This window comes from Callithrix jacchus, chromosome 13 (assembly GCF_049354715.1).
Source record: "Callithrix jacchus isolate 240 chromosome 13, calJac240_pri, whole genome shotgun sequence".
Lineage (NCBI taxonomy): Eukaryota > Metazoa > Chordata > Mammalia > Primates > Cebidae > Callithrix > Callithrix jacchus.
The window spans coordinates 25,947,949-25,968,541 of record NC_133514.1 but is presented as its reverse complement, the minus strand read 5'-3'; the positions used below and the strand labels follow the sequence as shown (position 1 = coordinate 25,968,541).

General features: G+C 38.2%; 1 protein-coding gene and 1 pseudogene across 8 annotated transcripts in view; one reads left to right on the top strand and one right to left on the bottom strand.

Annotated features, from left to right (window-relative positions):
* The window catches only part of TUSC3 (tumor suppressor candidate 3), a 205,419-nt gene that overhangs the window by 114,335 nt on the left and 70,491 nt on the right, over positions 1-20,593 (top strand). Inside the window, exon 7 of one of the 8 annotated variants that reach the window (XM_054243802.2) lies at positions 4,213-5,886. The exons of the other annotated variants lie outside the window; for them this stretch is intronic. Within the exon in view, the coding sequence (XP_054099777.1) occupies positions 4,213-4,236 (24 nt within the window). The 3' untranslated portion in view covers positions 4,237-5,886. Of the gene's footprint in view, positions 1-4,212; positions 5,887-20,593 lie in introns of those variants that run through there. 8 annotated transcript variants of the gene reach the window in all.
* Positions 14,366-16,686, bottom strand: LOC108588014 (clathrin light chain A pseudogene; annotated as a pseudogene).

Here is a 20,593-nt window from a genome sequence, read left to right as displayed (position 1 = left end):
ACACCTCGGTTGGTGCTATGTCTTTGCTATTGAGAATAGTGCTGCAATGAACATACAAATGCATGTGTCATTTTGGTAGAACAATTTATTTTCTTTTGGATATATGCCCAGCAATGGGATTGCTGGGTCAAATGGTAGTTCTATTTTAAGTTCTTTGAGACATCTCCATACCGTTTTCCATAATAGCTGTACTGATTTACATTCCCACCAGTAGTGTATGTGTTCCCTTTTCTTTACAGCCTTGCCAGCATCTATTATGTTTTGACTTTTAAAAAATAGCCATTCTGACTCGTGTGAGATGGTATCCCATTGTGGATTTAATTTGCATTTCTCTGATGATTAGTGATGTGCGGAGCTTCTTTCCATATATTTGTTACCCGCTGTCTGTCTTCTTTTGAGAAGTGTCTGTTCATGTACTTGCCTACTTTTTAGTTGGGTTATTTATTTTATGATTGTTGATTTGTTTAAGTTTCTTATAGATTCTGGATAATAGACGTTTGTCAGGTACATAGTTTGCGAATGTTTTCTACCATTCTGTAGGGTGTCTGTTTACTCTTTTGATAGTTGGGTTTTTTTTTTTTTTGCTGTGCCAAAGCTTTTTAGTTTAATTAGGTCCCACTTGTCAATATTTTACTTTGTTTAGATTGCTTTTGAGATCTTCTCCATAAATGCTTTGTCAAGCTGGGTTTTTGGTAGTGACATTTGGTAGTGTCTAGATACATTTTAGATTGTCTCAATTTTCAGGGCAACTATCCACTACTGGCAGTTAGTGATAGAGGCCAGGAATGCTGCTAAACACCTAAAATACAAAGGCCAGCCTCCTACACCCAATAAATAGTCCAGCCCCAAATATCAGAGTATTGAAAGTGAGAAGCCTAGGTAACCTTAGATATAATTTTGTCTTCCTAGATATTTTACACCCAAGAAAGCTAACCCATCTAGCATATAATCACAATGAGTGATTTTCTTTTTTCCGGAAAAAAAAAAAAAAAAAAAAAGAACATTTGAAAAACTGAGATAGCTAGAGCTTAGGGTTATGCGGACCTATATTTAATGTTTAGGATGGTTGTATGTATTGAACGTCATCAGCAAGTATGATTGGTTTGTAAATGTGTGCTTATTTTTAAAGTTTTTAAAAATTTTAATTTTGTTTATAGAGTTAGAGTCTCACTCTGTCACCTTGGCAGAGGTGCTATCATAGCTCACCACAGCCTTGAACTCTTGGCTCAAGTGATCCTCCTGCCTCAGTGTCCCAAGTACCTGGGACTCCAAGTGCATGCCACTGTGCCTGGTCTTTTTTTCCCCAAGAGACAGGGTCTTGCTGTGTTGCCCAGGGTGGTCTTGAACTCCTAGACTCAAGCAGTTCTCCTGCCTTGCCCCCTCAAAGTTCTTGGATTATAGTCCTGAGCCACTGTGCCCATCTGTAAGTGGATTTTCTTTAGTATGCCTTAGCAAATATGATTTTATCTATGACATTTTGTATGCTTAAAAAGAGACATTGATAAGAGACAGTGAAGACTGTGGCCCATAGAGGCATTTTTTTATGCCTCTGTCCTGAAGTGTGCAGACAAATAGAAACAAAAAGAAAACAGGGCAGAGTTCTTCTCCAAACTCTACCTCTTACCAGGTCTGTCATTTTGGGGAAGTTACTTATTCTCTCTGTTCTTCTTCTGTAAAATGAGTTGAATTCTGCTTTTCTTACTTCGTAGTTTTTTGGTAGATAAAATCTGATAATAAATGTATATATTTTTTACATGGCTGAGAATGGCTGTGTCCATGCCCATATCATCACAGACTTGGTAGACAGCAGTCCCATAAAGCAAAGAGGGAAGGTGGTGTCAGACAAAGCCAGGTCCTATGACATGCAGCTACCAGGGCCAAGCCAGCAGTAGGCTCAGTGCAGGGGCAAGAAAGGTAAGGGGTAAGATAGGCAGAGAAGCTGGAGGCACCAAGAAGGGTGCCATGAGTGGGAGGCAGAGAAAGAGAAAGATAGAGACAGCCACTGGTCAGAGAGGCCTGGTCTGCACAAGCACTTGTCAAAGTTGAAAACACACTTGTCTTATTTTGAGTTTCTTTTAGAACAGATCCAAAGACAGTGATTGAAGTGAAAGAAGTTCATACTGGAAGTTAAGGAAACATAGGAGGGGAGTGGGAAACAGTCTAGGAAGGAAAGCAGCCAAAAAAGATGTGTTTATACAGTCAGTGTTATAAGTCACTGAAGCTTAATTCTGCTGTGGGATCTCTGGGAGCCTGTGTAGAACACATATGTCAACCTTCCTACTCAAGTGGTGGGGGAGCTGAGGTATTTATATGCCAGATCTCATCAGCCATTTGCTGAGTACTATTCTCTTGGCAAAGGCATTACTTCTCCAGCACTGGTGGACTTAATTTGTCAAAGAAAGCCAGCCAGTCAAAGAAATGCAGGTGCTGGTGGTGGAAGTCAGGCTGGAACACACTAAGGCATTTTGACAAAGAAATATGGGCAGTGTACTACTCATAGACTGTATTTACTACACCTGATAATAATATGTTAGTTTCTTCTTTTTTAGTAGATTCCAACTGAAAGGAAAAAAATCATGGGAAAAAACACATTTGGTATTGGTTTTATTTCAAGATTTGCTCTGGAAAAAAAAGCCACAAATAAAGTCTCATCAATTAAATATAATTTTATTTTTAAGTCAGTATCATATGTCTTGTAAACAATTCTTCAGAGAAAAGTATAAAAATGTATGCATATTTAAGAACATCTATCTCTATAAGAAGTTTTATCTTTATTTTACATTATATTTATTGTACTTTAGGTTCTGGGGTACCTGTGCAGATCATGCAGGATTGTTGTGTAGGTACATATATGGCAAGGTGGTTTGCTGCCTCCATACCCCTGTCACCTATATCTGGCATTTCTCCCCACATTACCCATCCCTACCCTCCTCACTCCCTGCTGTCCATCCCCTATCCCCCACTGACAGACCCCAGTGTGTGATGCTTCCCTCCCTGTTTCCCCATGTTCTCATTGCTCAAAACCTGCCTATAAGTAAGAACATGCAATGTTTGATTTTCTGTTCTTGTGTCAGTTTGCTGAGAATAATGGTTTCCAGACTGATCCATGTCCCTACAAAGGATATGAACTCTTCATTTTTTTGACTGCAAAGTATTCCATGGTTGTATATGTGCCATATTTTCTTTGTCCTGTCTATCACTGATGGGCATTTGGGTTGGTCCCAGGTCTCTGCTGTTGTAAACAGTGTTGCAATAAACAGATGTGTGCCTGTATCTTTATAATAGAATGATTTATAGTCCTTTGGGTATATACCCAGTAATGGGATTGCCGGGTCAAATGGAATTTCTGTTTCTAGATCCTTGAGGAATCGCCACACTGTCTTCCACAATGGTTGAACTAATTTACACTCCCACCAACTGTGTAAAAGTGTTCCTATTTCTCCACATGCTCTTCAGCACCTGCTGTCTCCAGATTTCTTAATGATCGCCATTCTAACCCGAGTGAGATGATATCTCAATGTGGTTTTGATTTGCATTTGTCTAATGACTAATGCATTTTTTCATATGTTTATTGGCTTCATATATATCTTCTTTTGAAAGGTGTCTGTTCGTATCCTTCACTCACTTTTGAATGTATTTGTTTTTTTTTTTTTTTTTCTTGTAAATCTGTTGTAGTTCTTTATAGATTCTGGATATTAGCTTTTTGCCAGATGGGTAGATTGCAAAAATTTTTTCCTGTTCTGTTGGTTGCTGGTTCACTCTAATGATTGTTTCTTTTGCTGTACAGAAGCTCTGGAGTTTAATTAGATCCTATTTGTCTATTTTGGCTTTTGTGTTTTAGTCATGAAGTCCTTGCCTGTGCCTATGCCCTTGATGGTTTTTTGCCTACGTTTTCTTCTAGGGTTTTTACGGTGTTAGGTCTTAAATGTTCACATCTTAACAAGTCTTTTTAAAAATTTTAGATTCATGTAATACATGTGTAGGTTATTACATGAGTATATTGTGTGATGCTGAGGATTGGGCATTATTGAGCCCATCACCCAGATAGGAAGTTTTTTAGCTTTTGGCCTCTCTCCTTCCCTCCCTCCCTCTTTTTGGAGTCCCTAGCATCTATTGTTCTAATGTATATGTCTGTATGCACCCAAGGTTTAGCTTCCACTTGTGAGAACATACAATATTTGGTTTTCCTTTTCTGCATGAAATTATGTCTCCAGCTACATTCATGTTGATTCATAGGACGTGATTTTGTTGTTTGTAATGGCTGCATATTAGTCTCTGGTGTATATGCACCACATTTTCTTAATTTAATCCACCATGGATGAGCACCTGGATTGATTCCATGTCTTTGCTATTGTGAATAACGCTACAGTGAACATACGAGTACATGTGTTTTTCTGGTAGAACTATTTATTTTCCTTTATGTATATACCCAGTAATGAGATTGCTAGGTAGAGTGGTAGTTGTAATTTTAGTTTCTTGAAAAAATCTCCCAACTGCTTTCCACAGTGACATTTCCACTATTGGTGTATTAGCTTCCCCTTTTCTCCATAACCTTGCAAGCATGTATTTTTTGACTTTCTATAACAGCCATTCTGACTAATGTGAAATGGTGTCTCATTGTATTTTTGATTTGCATTTCTCCAATGATTACTGTTGATAAGCATTTTTCATGTTTTTTGGCTACTTGTAGGTTGTCTTTTGAGAGTGTCAGTTCATATCCTTTGTCCACGTTTTAATGGGGGTTCTTTATTTTTTGCTTGTTCAGTTTTTAAAATTTATTATAAATTCTGGACATGAGTCATTTATCAGATGCATAGTTTGTATTTTCTTCTGTTGTGTAGGTTGTCAGTTTATTCTGTTGATAGTTTCTTTTGCTGTATAGAAGCTCTTAGGTTTACTTAGATTACGCTTGTCAACTTCTGTTATTTGCAACTGCTTTTGAAGACCGTCATAGAAAATATTTGCCTAGGCCAGTGTCCAAAAGAATATTTCTTAGGTTTTCATCTAGGATTTTTAGTTTTAGGTCTTATTTTTAAGTCTTTAATCCATCTTGAGTTGATTTTGCATATATGGAGAGGTAGGGGTCCAGTTTCATTCTTTTGCATATGGCTAGCCAGTTACCCCAGCACCATTTATTGAATAGGTGTTTATTCCCCATTGTTTATTTGTATAGACTTTGCCAAAGATCAGGTGATTTTAGATGTGTAACTTTACTTCTGGGTCATCTATTTTATTCCATTGGTCTGCATGTCTATTTTTATACCAATACCATGCTGTTTTGGTTACTGTAGCTTTGTAGTATAGTTTGATGTTGAATTATCTGATCCCTCCGACTTTGTTACTTTGCTTAGGATTACTGTGGCTGTTTGAGCTCTGCTTGGATTCCATATAAATTTTAGAATAGCTTTATAATTTTTTTTTTCTAATTCTGTGAAAAATCAAGGTAAATTGAGAGGAATAGTACTGAACCTGTAGATCGCTTTGGGTAGAATGGCCATTTTAATGATAGTGAGCCTTCCAATCCATGAGCATGGGATGTTTTTCCATTTATTTGTATCATTGGTGATTTCTTTCAACAGTGTTTTTGTAGTTCCCCTTGTAGAAATCTTTCACTTCTTTGGTTACATGTATTCCTAGGTAATTCTTTGGGTACATGTGTGGCAGTTGTGAATAAGAATATGTTCTTGATTTGGGTCTCTGCTTGAATGTTACTGGTTTATAGAAATGATAATTAATTTTTGGCTGGTCATGGTGGCTCATGCCTGTAATCCAAGCACTTTGGAGGCCAAGGCAGGCGGATCACCTGAGGTCAGGAGTTCAAGACAAGCCCAACCAATGTGGTAAAACCCCGTCTTTATTAAAAAAAAAGAAAGAAAAGAAAAGAAATGATACTAATTTTTGTATGCTGATTTTTGTATTCTGAAACCATACTGAAATTGTTTACCAGGTCTTTTGGCAGATTCTTTAGGGTTTTCTAAATGTAGAATCATTTGGTCTGCAAAGAGAGATACTTTAACTTAATCTTTTTCCCATTGGGATGCCTTTTGTTTCTTTTTCTTGCCTTATTGCTCTTGTGAAGACTTCTAATAGTATGTTGAATAGCAGTAGAGAGTGGACATTCTTGTCTTGTTTGTTTCAGTTCTCAAGAAGAACAGTTCCAGCTTTTGTCTCCTGTTCAGTAAGACGTTCCCTGTGGCTTTGTCATAGATTGCTCTTATTATTTTGAAGTATATCCCTTTGATGTGTGGTTTGTCGAGGATTTTTTTCATGAATAGATGCTGGACATTATTGAAAACTTTTTCTGTGCCTATTGTGATGTTCATATGGTTTTTGTTTTTGATTATGTGTGGGTGGTGTATTACATTTATTGATTTGTGTATGTTGAACCAACTTGGCATCCCACATATGAAACCTACTTGATTGTAGTGGATTAATTTTTGAATGTGCTATTGGATCTAGTTTGCTATAACAGTATTTTGTTGAGGATTTTTACATCTCTGTTCATCAGTGATATTGGTGTATAATTTTCTTTGCCAGGTTTTGGTATCAGTGTTGCTGGCTGGATAGAATGTGTTAGGAAGGATTCCTTTCCCCTTGATTTTTTTGAATAGTTTCAGTAAAATTGACATTAGCTCTTCTTTATCCATCTTGTAGAATTCATCTGAGGATCCCCACCTTGATTTTTTTTTTTTTTTGGAGTAGTTTCAGTACGATTGGTACCAGCTCTTCTTTATTCATCTAATGTAATTCATCTGAATACATCTGGTCCAGGGCTTTTTTTGGTTAGTAGGTTTTTTGTTACGGATTCATTTTCGTAAGTCAATATTTGCCTGTTCAGGGTTTCTGTTTCTTTCTGATTTAGTCTTGTAAGAGTGTGTGTTTCTAGGAATTTATCTATTTTCTCTAGATTTTCTAGTTTTTGTGCAAAGAAGTGTTAATATAGTGTCTGAGTATCTTTTTATTTTTCTGGCATCAGCTGTAACATCTGTCATTTCCGATTGTGCTTACTCATTTGGATCATTTCTCTCCCCCTCCCCACCACCATCACTTTGGTAATCTAGACAGTAGTCTATTGATCTTGTTTATCTTTTCAAAGAAACAACTTTTGGTTTTATTGATTTTATATGGATTTCTCGGCTTCAATTTCATTCAGTTATGCTCCGATTTTAGTTATTTATTTTTGTCTGCTACCTTTTGGGTTAGTTCTTTTTCTTGTTTTACGTTTCTCTAGATGTGATGTTAGACTGTTAAATGACATTTTTCTGCCTTCTTGCTGTAGGTATTTGGCACTAAAAACATTTCTCTTAACATTGCTTTTACTGTATCCTAAAGATTTTGGTAAGTTGTATCTTTGTTATCATTTGATTCAAAGAATTTTTTGTTTTCTGTCTCAATTTTGTTGTTTACCCAAAAATCATTAGGCGAAAGTTGTTTATTTATTGTGTAATTTTCTGTTTTTGAGATTTCCTCTTGATATAAATTTTTTTTTATTTGACTGTGTTCTGAGAATATGCTTGGTATGATTTTGATTGTTTTGAATTTTTTAAGATTTAGTTTGTGACCAAGGATATGACTGATCTTCGAGCATGTTTCACGTTCACATGAGAAGAATGTTAATTCTGTGGTGGTTGTGCAGAGTATTCTGTAGATGTCAGTTAGGTCCATTGCACTGAATTTAAGTTCAGAATTCCTTGGTTAGTTTTCTGCCTCAATTATCTGTCTAATGCTGTGAGTGGGGTCGTGACATTCCCCCACTATTACTATATGTCTGTCCAAGTCTTTTTGTATATCTAGAAATTTTTAATGAATGTTTTATGAATTTGGGTGCTCCAATTTTGGATGCATATATGTTTAAGAGACTTAAGTCTTCTTGATGAATTGAACTCTTTATCATTATGTAATTGCCTTCTTTGTCCTTTTTTAACTGTTGTTGATTTAAAGTCAGTTTTATCTGATTTAAGTACGACCTCTTCTCTGTTTTGTTTTTCATGTGAGGGTTAGATATTTTCCATTACTTTACTTTGAGCCTATGAGTATTGTTACATGTGAGATGGATCTGTTGGAGACAGCAGAACATATTTTAATGCAATTTTCCACACTGTCTATTAAGTGGAGCTTTTAGACTGTTGACATTCAACATTAATATTGATATGTGAGGTTTTCGTCCTGTCTTCCTGTTGTTAGCTGGTTGCCTTTTAGTGTTGATTGTGTAGTTGCCCTGTGGGGTCTTTGGGCTATGCGCTTATGTGTGTTTCTGTGGTAGCAGTTATTGTTCTTTTGTTTTCATGTTTCCAACTTTCTTAAGCAGCTCTTTTAAGGCTAGTCTTGTGGTAATGAATTCTCTTAGCGATTGCTTCTCTGAGAAGTATTTTATTTCTACACTTACCAGCTTAGTATAGCATGAGATGAAATTTTTGGTTAGAATTTTGTTTAAGAATTCTAAAAGTAGGCCCTAGTCTCCTTTTTTTTTTTTTTTTTTTTTTTTGAGACGGAGTTTCGCTCTTGTTACCCAGGCTGGAGTGCAATGGCGTGATCTCGGCTCACCGCAACCTCCGCCTCCTGGGTTCAGGCAATTCTCCTGCCTCAGCCTCCCAAGTAGCTGGGATTACAGGCACGCGCCACCATGCCCAGCTAATTTTTTTTGTATTTTTAGTAGAGATGGGGTTTCACCATGTTGACCAGGATGGTCTCGATCTCTTGACCTCGTGATCCACCTGCCTCGGCCTCCGAAAGTGCTGGGATTACAGGCTTGGGCCCCAGTCTCTTTAGGCTTCTATGTTTTCTGACAAGAAGTCCTCTGTTAGCGTGATAGGGTTCCCTTCATAGGTGATTTGACCTTTTTCTCTTGCTGCATTTAAGATTTTTCTTTCGCATTGATCTTGGAAACAGTGATGACTGTCTTGGGGTTTCTTGCAGGGAATCTCTGCATTTCTTATATTTGCTCATTCATTTCTCTAACAAGATTGGGGAAATTTCTGTGGGTTATATCCTCAAATATGCTTTTCATGTTGTTTGCTTTCTCTTCTCTTAAGAAAGCAAAATGAGTCATAGGTTTGGTTGTTTTACATAATCTCTTATTTCTCAGAGGCTTTGTTCATTTTTTAAAATCTTTTTTTCTTTATTTTGTGTGACTGTTGATTTGAAGGAGTGATCTTCAGGATCTGAAATTGTTTTTTCTGTTTGATCGTGCCTATTGTTAAGACTTCCAACTGTAATTTGAAATTCCTATAGTGAATTTTTCAGTTCCAGAAGTTTAGTTTGTTTCTTAATATATCTTCGTTGTCTTTGAAGGTTTGGATTGCTTTTTTGTCTTGGATTAGGTTTCAACTTTCTCTTGAGCTTCTTTGCCATCCAGATTCTGAATTTATTACTTTAATTTCACACATTTCAGCCTGTTAGGGAGCTAGTGCAATCCTTCAGATGTAACAAAACAGTGACTTTCTCAATTCTTGTACTTCTTGCACTGATTCCTTCTCAGAAGGAACTGAAACTTGATGTTTGTTGTTGTGTTGTTTTGTTTTGTTTTTAATTTGCTATTGTTTGGTTGGGGTTTCTTTATATACTTTTTTTCTTGAAAGTTTGACTATGGTATATGGTATGTATAGTCAGTTGGCTTTTTTTTTGAGTGCTTTCATATGGCCAAGACTCTGTACAGTTTCCCTGGTTGTAAATAGGTTCCTGAGGTGGGTTTCACAGGCTTTGAGTGTTGAAGCAGTGTGGTTTTGTTTGGTGCTGTAATTCAGAGTGCAGTCCAGTAGATGATACTTAGAAGATACGGACCTGCAAATAGGATCTTAGTTGCACACTCTGCTTTTTTATTTCACTGCATCCACAATAATGCTCTGGGGAGGGAAGGCATGGGGCGAGATACGACTGCCTCTCTGGTTTCTGAGCCTAGGTGGTAACCTTTTTAACTACAGGTGCCTTTCCAGTGTTTTCCTTGCCCTGGGGGTTGGTGGGGAGCAGGCTTTAATGGATTGTGCTTCTCCCTCCCTTAGAAGCAGTCCAGGAGACTCCTTGGGAACCCATTGTTCCTCTGTACTTCCCAGAGTCAGAGCGAGTTGTGGAGTATGTTCACTGGTAGTCTGGTGATGCAATAGGTGAAGGGCAGAGAATACCGACCGGGACAGTGGTACCACATGTACAACTGGTATATTTTTAGCCTGGCAGCTGGACAAACTTATGTTCTCCTGACCTGGCAGGTCTCCCTCCAGTGTCTGCACCAGGAGCAAGCCCAACCAGCTAAGGTTGTCCTATGCCTTCTGCACCCAGATCACCATTCTAGGCATTTGATGCCTTGGGACTCCCTGGGGAAGAAGGTGCAGCTGGCTGTCAGGGCTGCACTTGTCCCAGACTGGTCTTATGAAAGGAGGGATGTCCAGCCAGCTCTGATGTCAGCACATGAGCCCATGCCACAGTCTTTGTGTTCTGAGAGTGAGGGCTGCTTCCTTACTCAAGCTAAAGCTACAGATCTCAGCTTAGTATCCCTGGGTGGTGTGCTCAAGTCCTAAGGAGTTGGGACCAGATCCAGGGATACTAGCCTGTCGCTGTCAAGCACCAGCTATGCTGCAGGAGGGCAGACTGCTTCTAGGCCTCCAGCAAAACACTCAGATGGGGCAATGGAGGCTGTGCTGAGAGCACACTTCTGCAAGATCACTCAGGCAGACAGTCTTAGGAGGGGCACAGTGTTACATGGATCAGATGTACACCGGTGCCATAGCAGTGGTGGCCTTGCTTTCTTTCAGCCTAGCAGATAGCAGGAGCTACAGCCACTCAGTACAGTATGGCAAGCCTTGGGGCATGGGCACCTATGGTCACATTTCACTGCAGCTGCACTGCATAGTAGAACATTTTGGGAAGCATGTAAGTTTGAACTGTGCGTCTGCCTATTCTCTGGGGGCTCCCCTGCCAGTTAAAATGTCTTTGGGGTCTTGGGAAACCTGTAGCTTGGATCCCAAAGGTACGTGGTGGGAGTGTAGTGCCGAAGTTCCTTCACTCACTGCTTCTTTAGGTCTGGTTTGGGACGGGGCCAGTCCTGGTGCCCAGCGACTCTGAGGTGCTTCCTAGCTTCCTCCCTCTTTCACTCAGCATCTCCTCTCTACTGACTTTCAGTGCTTTCTCACAAAACATTTATTCAGAGTGTGGTGGTTCATTTGATATTTTGGTTCCTCTTGTGGAGTAGACAGTTACCAGCTGTTTCTAGTTAGACATCTTGAAGATTAAAAATTCTTAAACAGATGGATAGATCATTTGTTCTCTTAATAGAAAGTTTATTATTAATGCTCTGTTAACAGGACTGTGTTTTGAATTGTATTTTTCAGAAGTGGTGTTCACTGCCGTCCTCTGAGCCATTTATTTCTACTTCACATTGACCTTAACATCCACAGCATATACTTTTTGGAAACACTGCTTAGAATGGCACATAGTGTGTGACAATCAACAGAATCAATAAATAACAAACCTATATCAGCTCTGAAATTATTCTGTCTTTAATAGCTTAATTTTCCAACTGCACTGAAGCAAATTGGTCCTGCGAAGCTTAATGAAAGACAGGAGTATTTTTTTGGGTCTTCATTTAGTTCTTAGTTAGTTTTTTTGAAAAATTGGTGGTATTTGTAAGGTTAGTGACTTTGCTTACATTTTCATATATTAATTGTGAAATCAAACATCTAGGAAAACCTGAAGATATTGATGAAGTGTTTCTTCATTGAACTTAAATGTAAATGAATATGGAGAATACAAAGAAAATTAATAGTGCAGGCAGTGCGATGCTTTGCTGATTTGCAAGTTTGTCACTACTAAGATGTTATGTAATGGCACAAGTCAAGTACTAATGGTCCACTTAACAGCATGAAAGTCAACACAAAAGCAGTCATTATTGTGTAGCTAAAGGGAACCTATACAAATGTATCATTATACAGGACATAAAAACAATTTGTTGTTAAAAGGCAATCATCTGTAACAAAATGCATTTAATGAAATAAAGCTTATGTGTATATAACTCCCACCATGAACAAATATGTTATTTTACTTTCAAGATTTGGATTTTAGCTATTGCCCAAGGATTTCTGTGGATTTGCCAGATATAGTCCAAAAATTATCACTGCATTATAATTCAGTTGTGAGTAAAACTAAGTGTTATATTCTACATGTACAAGAACATTTTCTTGCAAAATGACCTACTGATTTTTGTCTCAAATTTATCATTGAGGCACCTTCTTCTTTGTCTTAGGCAGCCATATTATAGGTTATCCAACTTTATATACTTTCATGCCTCAGAGATTTTGCACATGCTAGGTCTTTGAGAGATATGAAGGATGCTATCTCGTTTAGTCAGAAGTTAAAAATCATGTAGACTGATTTAGATTAAATGTAATTATTATGTTTTCTGTTTTCTCTCTCTTTTTTTTTTTTCTTTTTGGTGAGACAGAGTCTTGCTCTGTCACCAGGCTGGAGTGCAGTGGTGCGATCTCGGCTCACTGCAGCCTCCGCCTCCTGGGTTCAAGCTATTCTCCTGCCTCAGCCTCCTGAGTAGATGGGACTTCAGGGACATGCCACCATGCCCAGCTAATTTTTGTATTTTTAGTTTCACCATGTTGGCCAGGATGGTCTTGATCTCTTGACCATATGTTCCTCTCGCTTCGGCCTCCCAAAGTACTGGGATTACAGGCATGAGTTACCACGTCCGGCAGAAATATTTGCAAAGGGCATTCAGTAGTTTTATTATAGTCTTCATACCATCAGACAAAAGAATGTTAACATTGTACTGAAAATTTTAAATGAAAAAACCCAGCAAGACAAGAGCAACTGGCACACATTAAGGATATACAGAAATCTTGGTGGTAATATTTGGAACTGAGATTCTTCCCTCTTATTTATTCATGCCTTTATTTTTCTATCCAATTAACATATTTGTTAGGTATCTGTTTGCACTAGTAGTATGAATGTATCATGGAGCTCATGGGGTTGTATAATATGATATAGGTTAGCCTAAAGTCTCAGTCTTCAGAGCCTGGCTTCTTACTGAGTTGCATGATACTAGAGGCTGGAATTGTTTTAGAATTTTGCCTCAGCACCATGTCATTTTATGACTATGACACTGCATCTGACCTCTTTCAAACTCTGCCTTATTTTTATATTACTTTTTATTTTTTCATATTTGTGTCTGTCTAGTTGGCTTTGGTAGAATTCCATGCCTTCGTCTCTAGCATCTGTTGTTGCTGCTTCATTCTTTCTTTCCACTTGGTTTTAATTGTCAGCGTCACCATTTTAACTATATGCATTCTTGATCTTAAATCTGACTGAATCTTGATTGACAACCTAGACTGCTCTTACACTTACTTTCAACTATTGCTACCTACCTATGATCCTGGCAGTTAATTACAATGAAGGACCATGTGATTTGTGCCCTTACTTCACACATGATAGGTACTAAATAAATGATGCTGCACAGATAAAGAAATCTTCCTTTGCAAATAGGAACTCAAATCATATCTTCAGCCTTTCAAAGTGTTAACGATATCAGGAAAAAATTGTTTTTCCTGCTAATTCTTATTTGTACTTTGTAATTAAAACCACATGCACAGAGGGATTATAGAACTACAAAATGAGAATGTATTTTAATATGTCAAACTTCATCTAATACAGTTATTATTCTCTAAGTAACAAGAAGAAATACTACATCAGAGGAGAAAGCATAAGAACAAAAAGAGAAGAATCAGTCCTCCCACAGAGAAAGGGATAAACTACTTGTTAACTTTTTAACATTCTTTAAATTTTTTCCAAATATGGAAAATTGTGTAGTACATAGGAAAGAGTCTTATGGTCTTAAAAAAACAAAGAAATTATTTTCATTGCATCAATAAAGTTGAGTACAATTATATTAATGATAATTCGTGATTGTATACATTCAGGACTGAAAAAAACATTTTTCATTTATATCTCTACAATTTCAAAATAAGATCATGTACATTTCAATAACTCAGAAAAACTCTTTTTAGTGCATGTTTATCGTTAGCATTATTAGGTTTTGATTCCATATAATGCTAGTCAATGATTTTAATAAATTTTTCATAGCCTTAGATGAAATAAACATCCAAAACTAACACTTCAATATTTTTCTTTTAACTTTTAGGTTCAAGGGTACAAGTGTAGATCTGTTAGATAGCTAAATTGTGTGTCACAGGGGTTTGGTATACAGATTATTTCATTACACAGGTAATCAACATAGTAACCAATGGGTAGTTTTATGATCCGCACCCTCAGGTAGGCCCTAGTATCTGTTGTTTCTTTCTTTTGTTTTTTGGTTTTTTTGTTTTTGTTTGAAATAGAAATTTATTCTCAGAATAATCCACAAAAGCACAGGTTGAGACTACTGTTAGGAGGCTTCCCTCTCTTCTTTTCCTCCTCCCCATCCTCTCTATATGACAGGAGGACACAGATGAAGGAAACATGCAACCACAAAAAATGATCAGCTGTAAACACAAAATAGTTTGGTCCAAAAGAATTCAACATAATTAATCCATTTACTTTGAAGAACTTCACTGAGTAGTATTAAGATACAGATGTAGTGTTTCCAAGGGCGGTTTGTCAGTGCACCAGGGGTGCCTGCTTGAGGGAGTTGACGACTGAGTGCATGCAGGAGACCTCTTTGGCCTGCTGGCTGGACTTGGGTTTACAGTCATACGGCAGTGCCAGGGGACCACCCGTCAATGTCATTTACAGTCTTCTGCCCTGTTTTTTGCTTTTGTTTTCTGTAGTTGCTCATCCTTTATCCCTTGCCCACCACTCTTCTAGCTCCTTTATCCCTTTTTCTTTCTACTCTGCTTGTTGCTTCTGAGAATAGGCAGCAAGGGCTTCTAAACATTCCATTTTCTCTTCTTTCCATTTGCAAATATTTTCAGGCTGTGATGGCAATCGATCCACTTGTGAAATAGTTGCATAATTTTCTCTTGGACCATTACTTTCCTGGTGGTAATCCAACATCATCTGGACTTCCAGGTGTTTGCCTGTGGCTAGGGCCCAGGGGCACCACCATCCAGGATGTTGAAGGCCTTGTTGTTCTTGATACCCATAGTCTGGCTCTCATGCTGTGCCAAGAAGGCCATAGCTGGGTCTTCTTCACTGGCATCAGCCACTCTATTCCCAGCACAGGATCCCCAGGGGTGCCAGCAGGGACACCAAATGGATTTTACTCCATGGTGGCATCCAGCCATGGTGGGCAATTTAATGGCACAGACACCAATGGTAAGAGACAAATTAACCAACCCACCAACACCATGCCTGGCAATCATGGCTGTGGTAGCAACTGGGTGATGATGTTCCCTTCTTTGTGTCTGTGTTTACTCAGTGTTTACCATCCACTTATGAGAGCATGCTGTATTTGGTTTTCTGTTCCTGTATTAGTTTACTAGGATAATGGCATCCAGCTTCATTCATGTTTCTGCAAAGCACATGATCTCATTCTTTTTTATGGCTGCTTAATAGTCCATGTTATATATATGCCACATTTTCTTTATCTGGTCTACCATTGATGGACATGTAGGTTAATTCCATTTCTTTGCTCTTGTGAATAGTGCTATGATGCACATAAATGTCTATGTGTCTTTATGGTAGAACAATTTATATTTTGGGGGGGTGTATACATGATAATAGGATTGCCGGATCAAATGGTAATTACTTCTGTTTTAAGTTCTTTGAGAAATCGCCAAACTGCCTTCCATATTAGCAGGACTAATGTACACTTTCACCAGCAGTGTATAAGCTTTCCTCTTCTCCACAACTTTGCCAAAATCTACTATTTTGTCTTCTTAGTAGCCATTCTGATTGGTATGAGGTAGCATCTCTTTGTGGTTTTGATTTGCATTTCTGTAATGAGTAACAGTGTAGAGCATTTCTTCTTAGGCTTGTGGGCCAGCCATGTGTATGTCTTCTTTTGAAAAGTGTCTGTTTGTGTCCTTTGCCCACTTTTAAAGGGAGTTGTTTTTTGCTTATTTGTTTCTTGCAAATTCTGGATATTAGACTTTTGTCAGATGCGTAATTCGCAAACACTTTATCCTATTCTGTATGTTGTTCGTTTATGCTGTTCATAGCTGCTTTTGGTGTGCAGAAACCATTTAATTATGACCCATTTGTCAACTTTTCTTTTTCTTGCACTTGATTTGAGTGTCTTCATCATAAAGTAACTGCCAGGTCCTATCTCGAGAACGGTATTTCTTGGGTTATCTTCTGAGGTTTTTATAGTTGTGGTTTTACATTTAAGTCTTTGATTCATCTTGAGTTGATTTTTGTGTATGGTATAAGGAAGGGGTCCAGTTTCAATCTTCTGCATATGGCTAGCCAGTTATCCGAGATTTTCCACATTATTTGTTTTTGTCAGGTTTATCAAAGATCAGATAGTTGTAGGTGTGCAGCATTACTTCTGGGCTCTTTATTTTGTTCCATGGGGTGTGTGTCTATATATTTGTACCAGTACAATGCTGTTATGGTTACTGTAGCATTGCAGTATAGTTTGAAGTCTGGTAATGCCAAATGCTTCCAGCTTTGCCCATTTTGCTTAGGATTGTCTTGGCTATTTTTTCGTTTCATCATATGAATTTTAAAATTGTCCTTTCCTAATTCTTTAAAGAATGCCCTTGGTAGTTTCATAGGAATAGCATTGAATTTCTAGATTGCTTTTGGGCAGTATGGCCATTTTAACTATAGTGATTTTTCATAATTATGAATACGGAATGTTCTTCCATTTGTTTGTATCATCTCTGCTTTCTTTGAACGGAGTTTTATAATTGTGAAGATTTTAGAGTTCTTTCACCTCCCTGATTATCTGTGTTCTTAAATATTTTATTCTTTTCGTGGCAGTTGTCAATGGGATTACATTCTTAATTTCGCTTTCAGATTGGATGTTGTTGGTGTATAGGAATACTGTTGATTTTTGTACATTAATTTACTATCCTGAAACTTTGCTGAAGTTGTTTATCAGCTCAAGGAGCTTTTGGACAGAGACTGTGGGGTTTTCTAGGTATAGAGTCATATTGTCAGCAAACGTACATAGTTTGACTTGTACATAGTTTGACTTCCTCTCTTTTTATTTGAGTGCCTTTTATTTCATACTTTCGCCTGATTTTTCTCTGGCTAGGACTTACAGTACTATGTTGCATTGGAGTAGTGAGAGAAGGCATCATCTTGTTCCAGCTTTCAAGGGGAATGCTTCCAGCTTTTGCCTATTCACTATGATGTTGGCTGTGGGTTTTTCACAGAGGACTGTATTTTTTTTTTAAATATGTTGCTTCAGTGTATGCTTTGTTGAGAATTTTTAATGTGAAAGAATATCGAATTTTATTGAAAGCTTCTCCTGTATGTATTAAGATGATCATGTGTTTGTTTGTTTTTTGTTTTTTGGTTTTGTTTTTTTTTTTTTTGAGACAGAGTCTCGCTCTGTTGCCCAGGCTGGAGTGCATTGGTGTGATCTTGGCTCACTGCAACCTCTCCCTCCTGGTTTCAAATGATTCTCATGCCACAGCCTCCCAAGTAGCTGGGCTTGCAGGTGCTCACCACCGTGCCCAGCTAATTTTTGTATTTTCAGTAGAGACAGAGTTTCACCATGTTGAGCAGGCTGGTCTTGAAATCTTGGCCTCAAGTGATCCACCCACCATGGCTTCCCAAAGTACTGGGATTACAGGCATGAGTCACCATGCCTGGGACATACGGTTTGTTTTATTAGTTTTGCTTATGTTATACATCACATTTATTGATTTGTGTATGTTGAACCAGTGTTGCATCTCAGAGATGAAGGCTACTTGATCATGGTGGATTAACTTTTTGATGTCCTGCTGGATTTAGTTTGCTAGTATTTTCTTGAGGATTTTTGCCTCCATGTTCATAAAAAATATTGGCCTGAAGTTTTCTTGTTTCATTGTTTCTCTGTCAGATTTTGGTATCAGGATAATGCTGGCCTCATAGAATGGGTTCAGGAGGAGACCCCCTCCTCTTTTTTTTTTTTTGCAGTAGTTTCAGTGGGTATGTTACCACTTTTCTTTATACATCTAGTAGAATTGGCTTTGAATCTTTCTGGTCCTAGGCTTTTTCTTATTGTTAGGCTCTTTATTACTTATTCAATTTCAGAACTCACTATTGGTCAGTTCAGGGATTCAGTTTCTTCCTGGTTCATTCATGGGAGGTTGTATGTTTCCAGGAATTTATTTCTTCTAGATTTTCTAGCTTGCATGCATAGAGTTGTTTGTAGTAGTTTCTGAGGGTTTTTTTTTTTTTCTCCATAGAGTCAGTGGTAACATCCCCTTTGTCATTTCTGATTGAGTTTATTTGTATATTTTCTCTTTCTTTAGTGGTCTAGCTAGCGGCCAATCTAACTTATTTGTTTTCCACTATTAGATTGTGTGGTTATGTAAGTCTCTGTATAGGTCTCTATGAACATGTTTTATGCATCTGTGTGTTCCTGTGTTGGTGTGTACATATTTAAGATACTTAGGTCCTCTCATTGAATTGAGCTCTTTACCCCTATGTAAAGGGCTTGTCTTTGTTGCTTTAAAGACTGTTTTGTCTGAAATTAGAATACTAACCCCTGCTTTCTTCTGTTTTCCATTTGCTTGTTAGATTTCCCTCCATCTCTTCACACTAAGCCTATAGATGTCATTGTATGTGAGATGGATCTGTTGAAAACAAGATATCATTGGCTCTTGCTTCTTCATTCAACTTGCCACTGTGTGCCTTTTAATTGTGGCATTTAGCCTGTTTACATTCAAGGTTGATAGTGATATGTGTGGATTTGATCCTGTCATGCTGTTGTTAGCTGGTTATTATGCAGATTTGTTTGTGTGGTTACTTTATAGTGTCACTGGTGTATGTATTTAAGTATATTTTTGTAGAGGCCAGTAACGGTCTGTTCTTTCCACATTTACCACACTCCCTTCAGAACCTCTTTTAAGGTGGTTTTGATGGTCACGAATTTTCTTAGCATTTACTTTCTGAAAAGGATCTTACTACTTTGCTAATGAAGATTAATTTGGCTGGATATAAAACTCTTGGTTGGAAATTCTTTTTTTTTTTTAAGACTGCTGAATATAGGTCCTCAGTCTCTACTGGCTTGTAGGGTTTCTACTGTTTTATGTGTTATAGCGGTTCCCTTTATAGGTGATCTTCTTCTTCTCTTTACCTGCCTTAACATTTTTTCCTTTTATTTTGACCTTAGAGAATCTCATGATTGTGTTTCTTGGGATGGTCATCTTGTGTAGCATTTCACAGGAGTTCTCTGTGAAATGTTTCCTGACTCTGAATGTTGGCCTCTCTAGCAAGTTTGATGAAATTTTCATGGATGATATCCTGAAATACACTTCCCATGTTGTTTGTTTTCTCTCCCTTTCACGGATACCAATGAGTCGTAGATTTGGTCCCTTTATATAATCCCATATTTTACAGAGATTCTGTTCATTCTTCTTTATTGTTTTTTCTTCATTTCTACCTGACTGAGTTATTTCAGATAGCCAGTCTTTGACCTTTGAGGTTCTTTCCGTACCTTGTTCAATTCTGCTGTTAATACTGGCAGTTGTATTCTGAAATTCTTTGAGTTTTTCATCTCTATCAGCTCAGTTTGATTCTTTGTTAAAATAGCCATTTTGTCTTTCATCTCCTGTATCATTTTATTGTATTCCTTAGTATCCTTGGACTGGGTTTCACCTTTGTCTTGATGATCTTCATTGATCACCATGATGAAACTTGATGATCTTCATTTCTGTCCATATTCTTAATTGTATTTCTGTATTTCAGCCTGGTTAAGAACCATGTTGGCCAGGCACGGTGGCGCATGCCTGTAATCCTAGCACTTTGGGAAGCTGAGGTGGGCAGATCACCTGAGGTCAGGAGTTTGAGATCAGCCTGGCCAACATGGTGAAACCCTATCTCTACTAAACATATAAAATTAGCCAGGAATGGTGGCATGCATCTGTAACCCCAGCCACTCAGGAGGCAGAGGCAAGAGAATCACTAGAACCTGGGAGACGGAGGTTGTAGTGAGCCAAGATCATGCTGTTGCACTCTAGCCTGGGCAACAAGAGGGAAACTCAATCTCAAAAAACAAAAAAAACCTGTTGTTGGGCAACTAGTATGGTCATTTGGAGGTAAGAAGACACTCCAGCTTTTGATTGCCATAGTTCTTGTGCTGGTTTGTTCTTATCTTTGTGGGCTGATGTTCCTTCAGTCTTTGAAGTTACCATCCTTTGTATGAGTTTTTTGTTCTTTTATCCTCTTTGATGTCCTTGGGGCCTTGATTATGGTAGAAAATGGGTTTGGTTGACTGGCTTTGTTTCTGGAAGGTTTGGAGGGCCATGGCTTAGCTCAGGACTCCTGAGCTGCATGCCCTAACTCTGGGGGACTGGTTTCAGGACCTAGATTTGTTCTCTTGTCCCTCCTGGTTACTGGAGGGACTGAGTTGTTCCCAGATTGCTGGTCACAACACTCCCACGGGTGGTGTTAGCCAAAGTGCTTCATGGGAAGGTGGCAGTGGTGTTTGTGCTGGTTCACTCATGCCAGCAGCATCGGCGTCCTGGTGGAATGCATGCCCACTGGCCAGGCTGAGGCACTG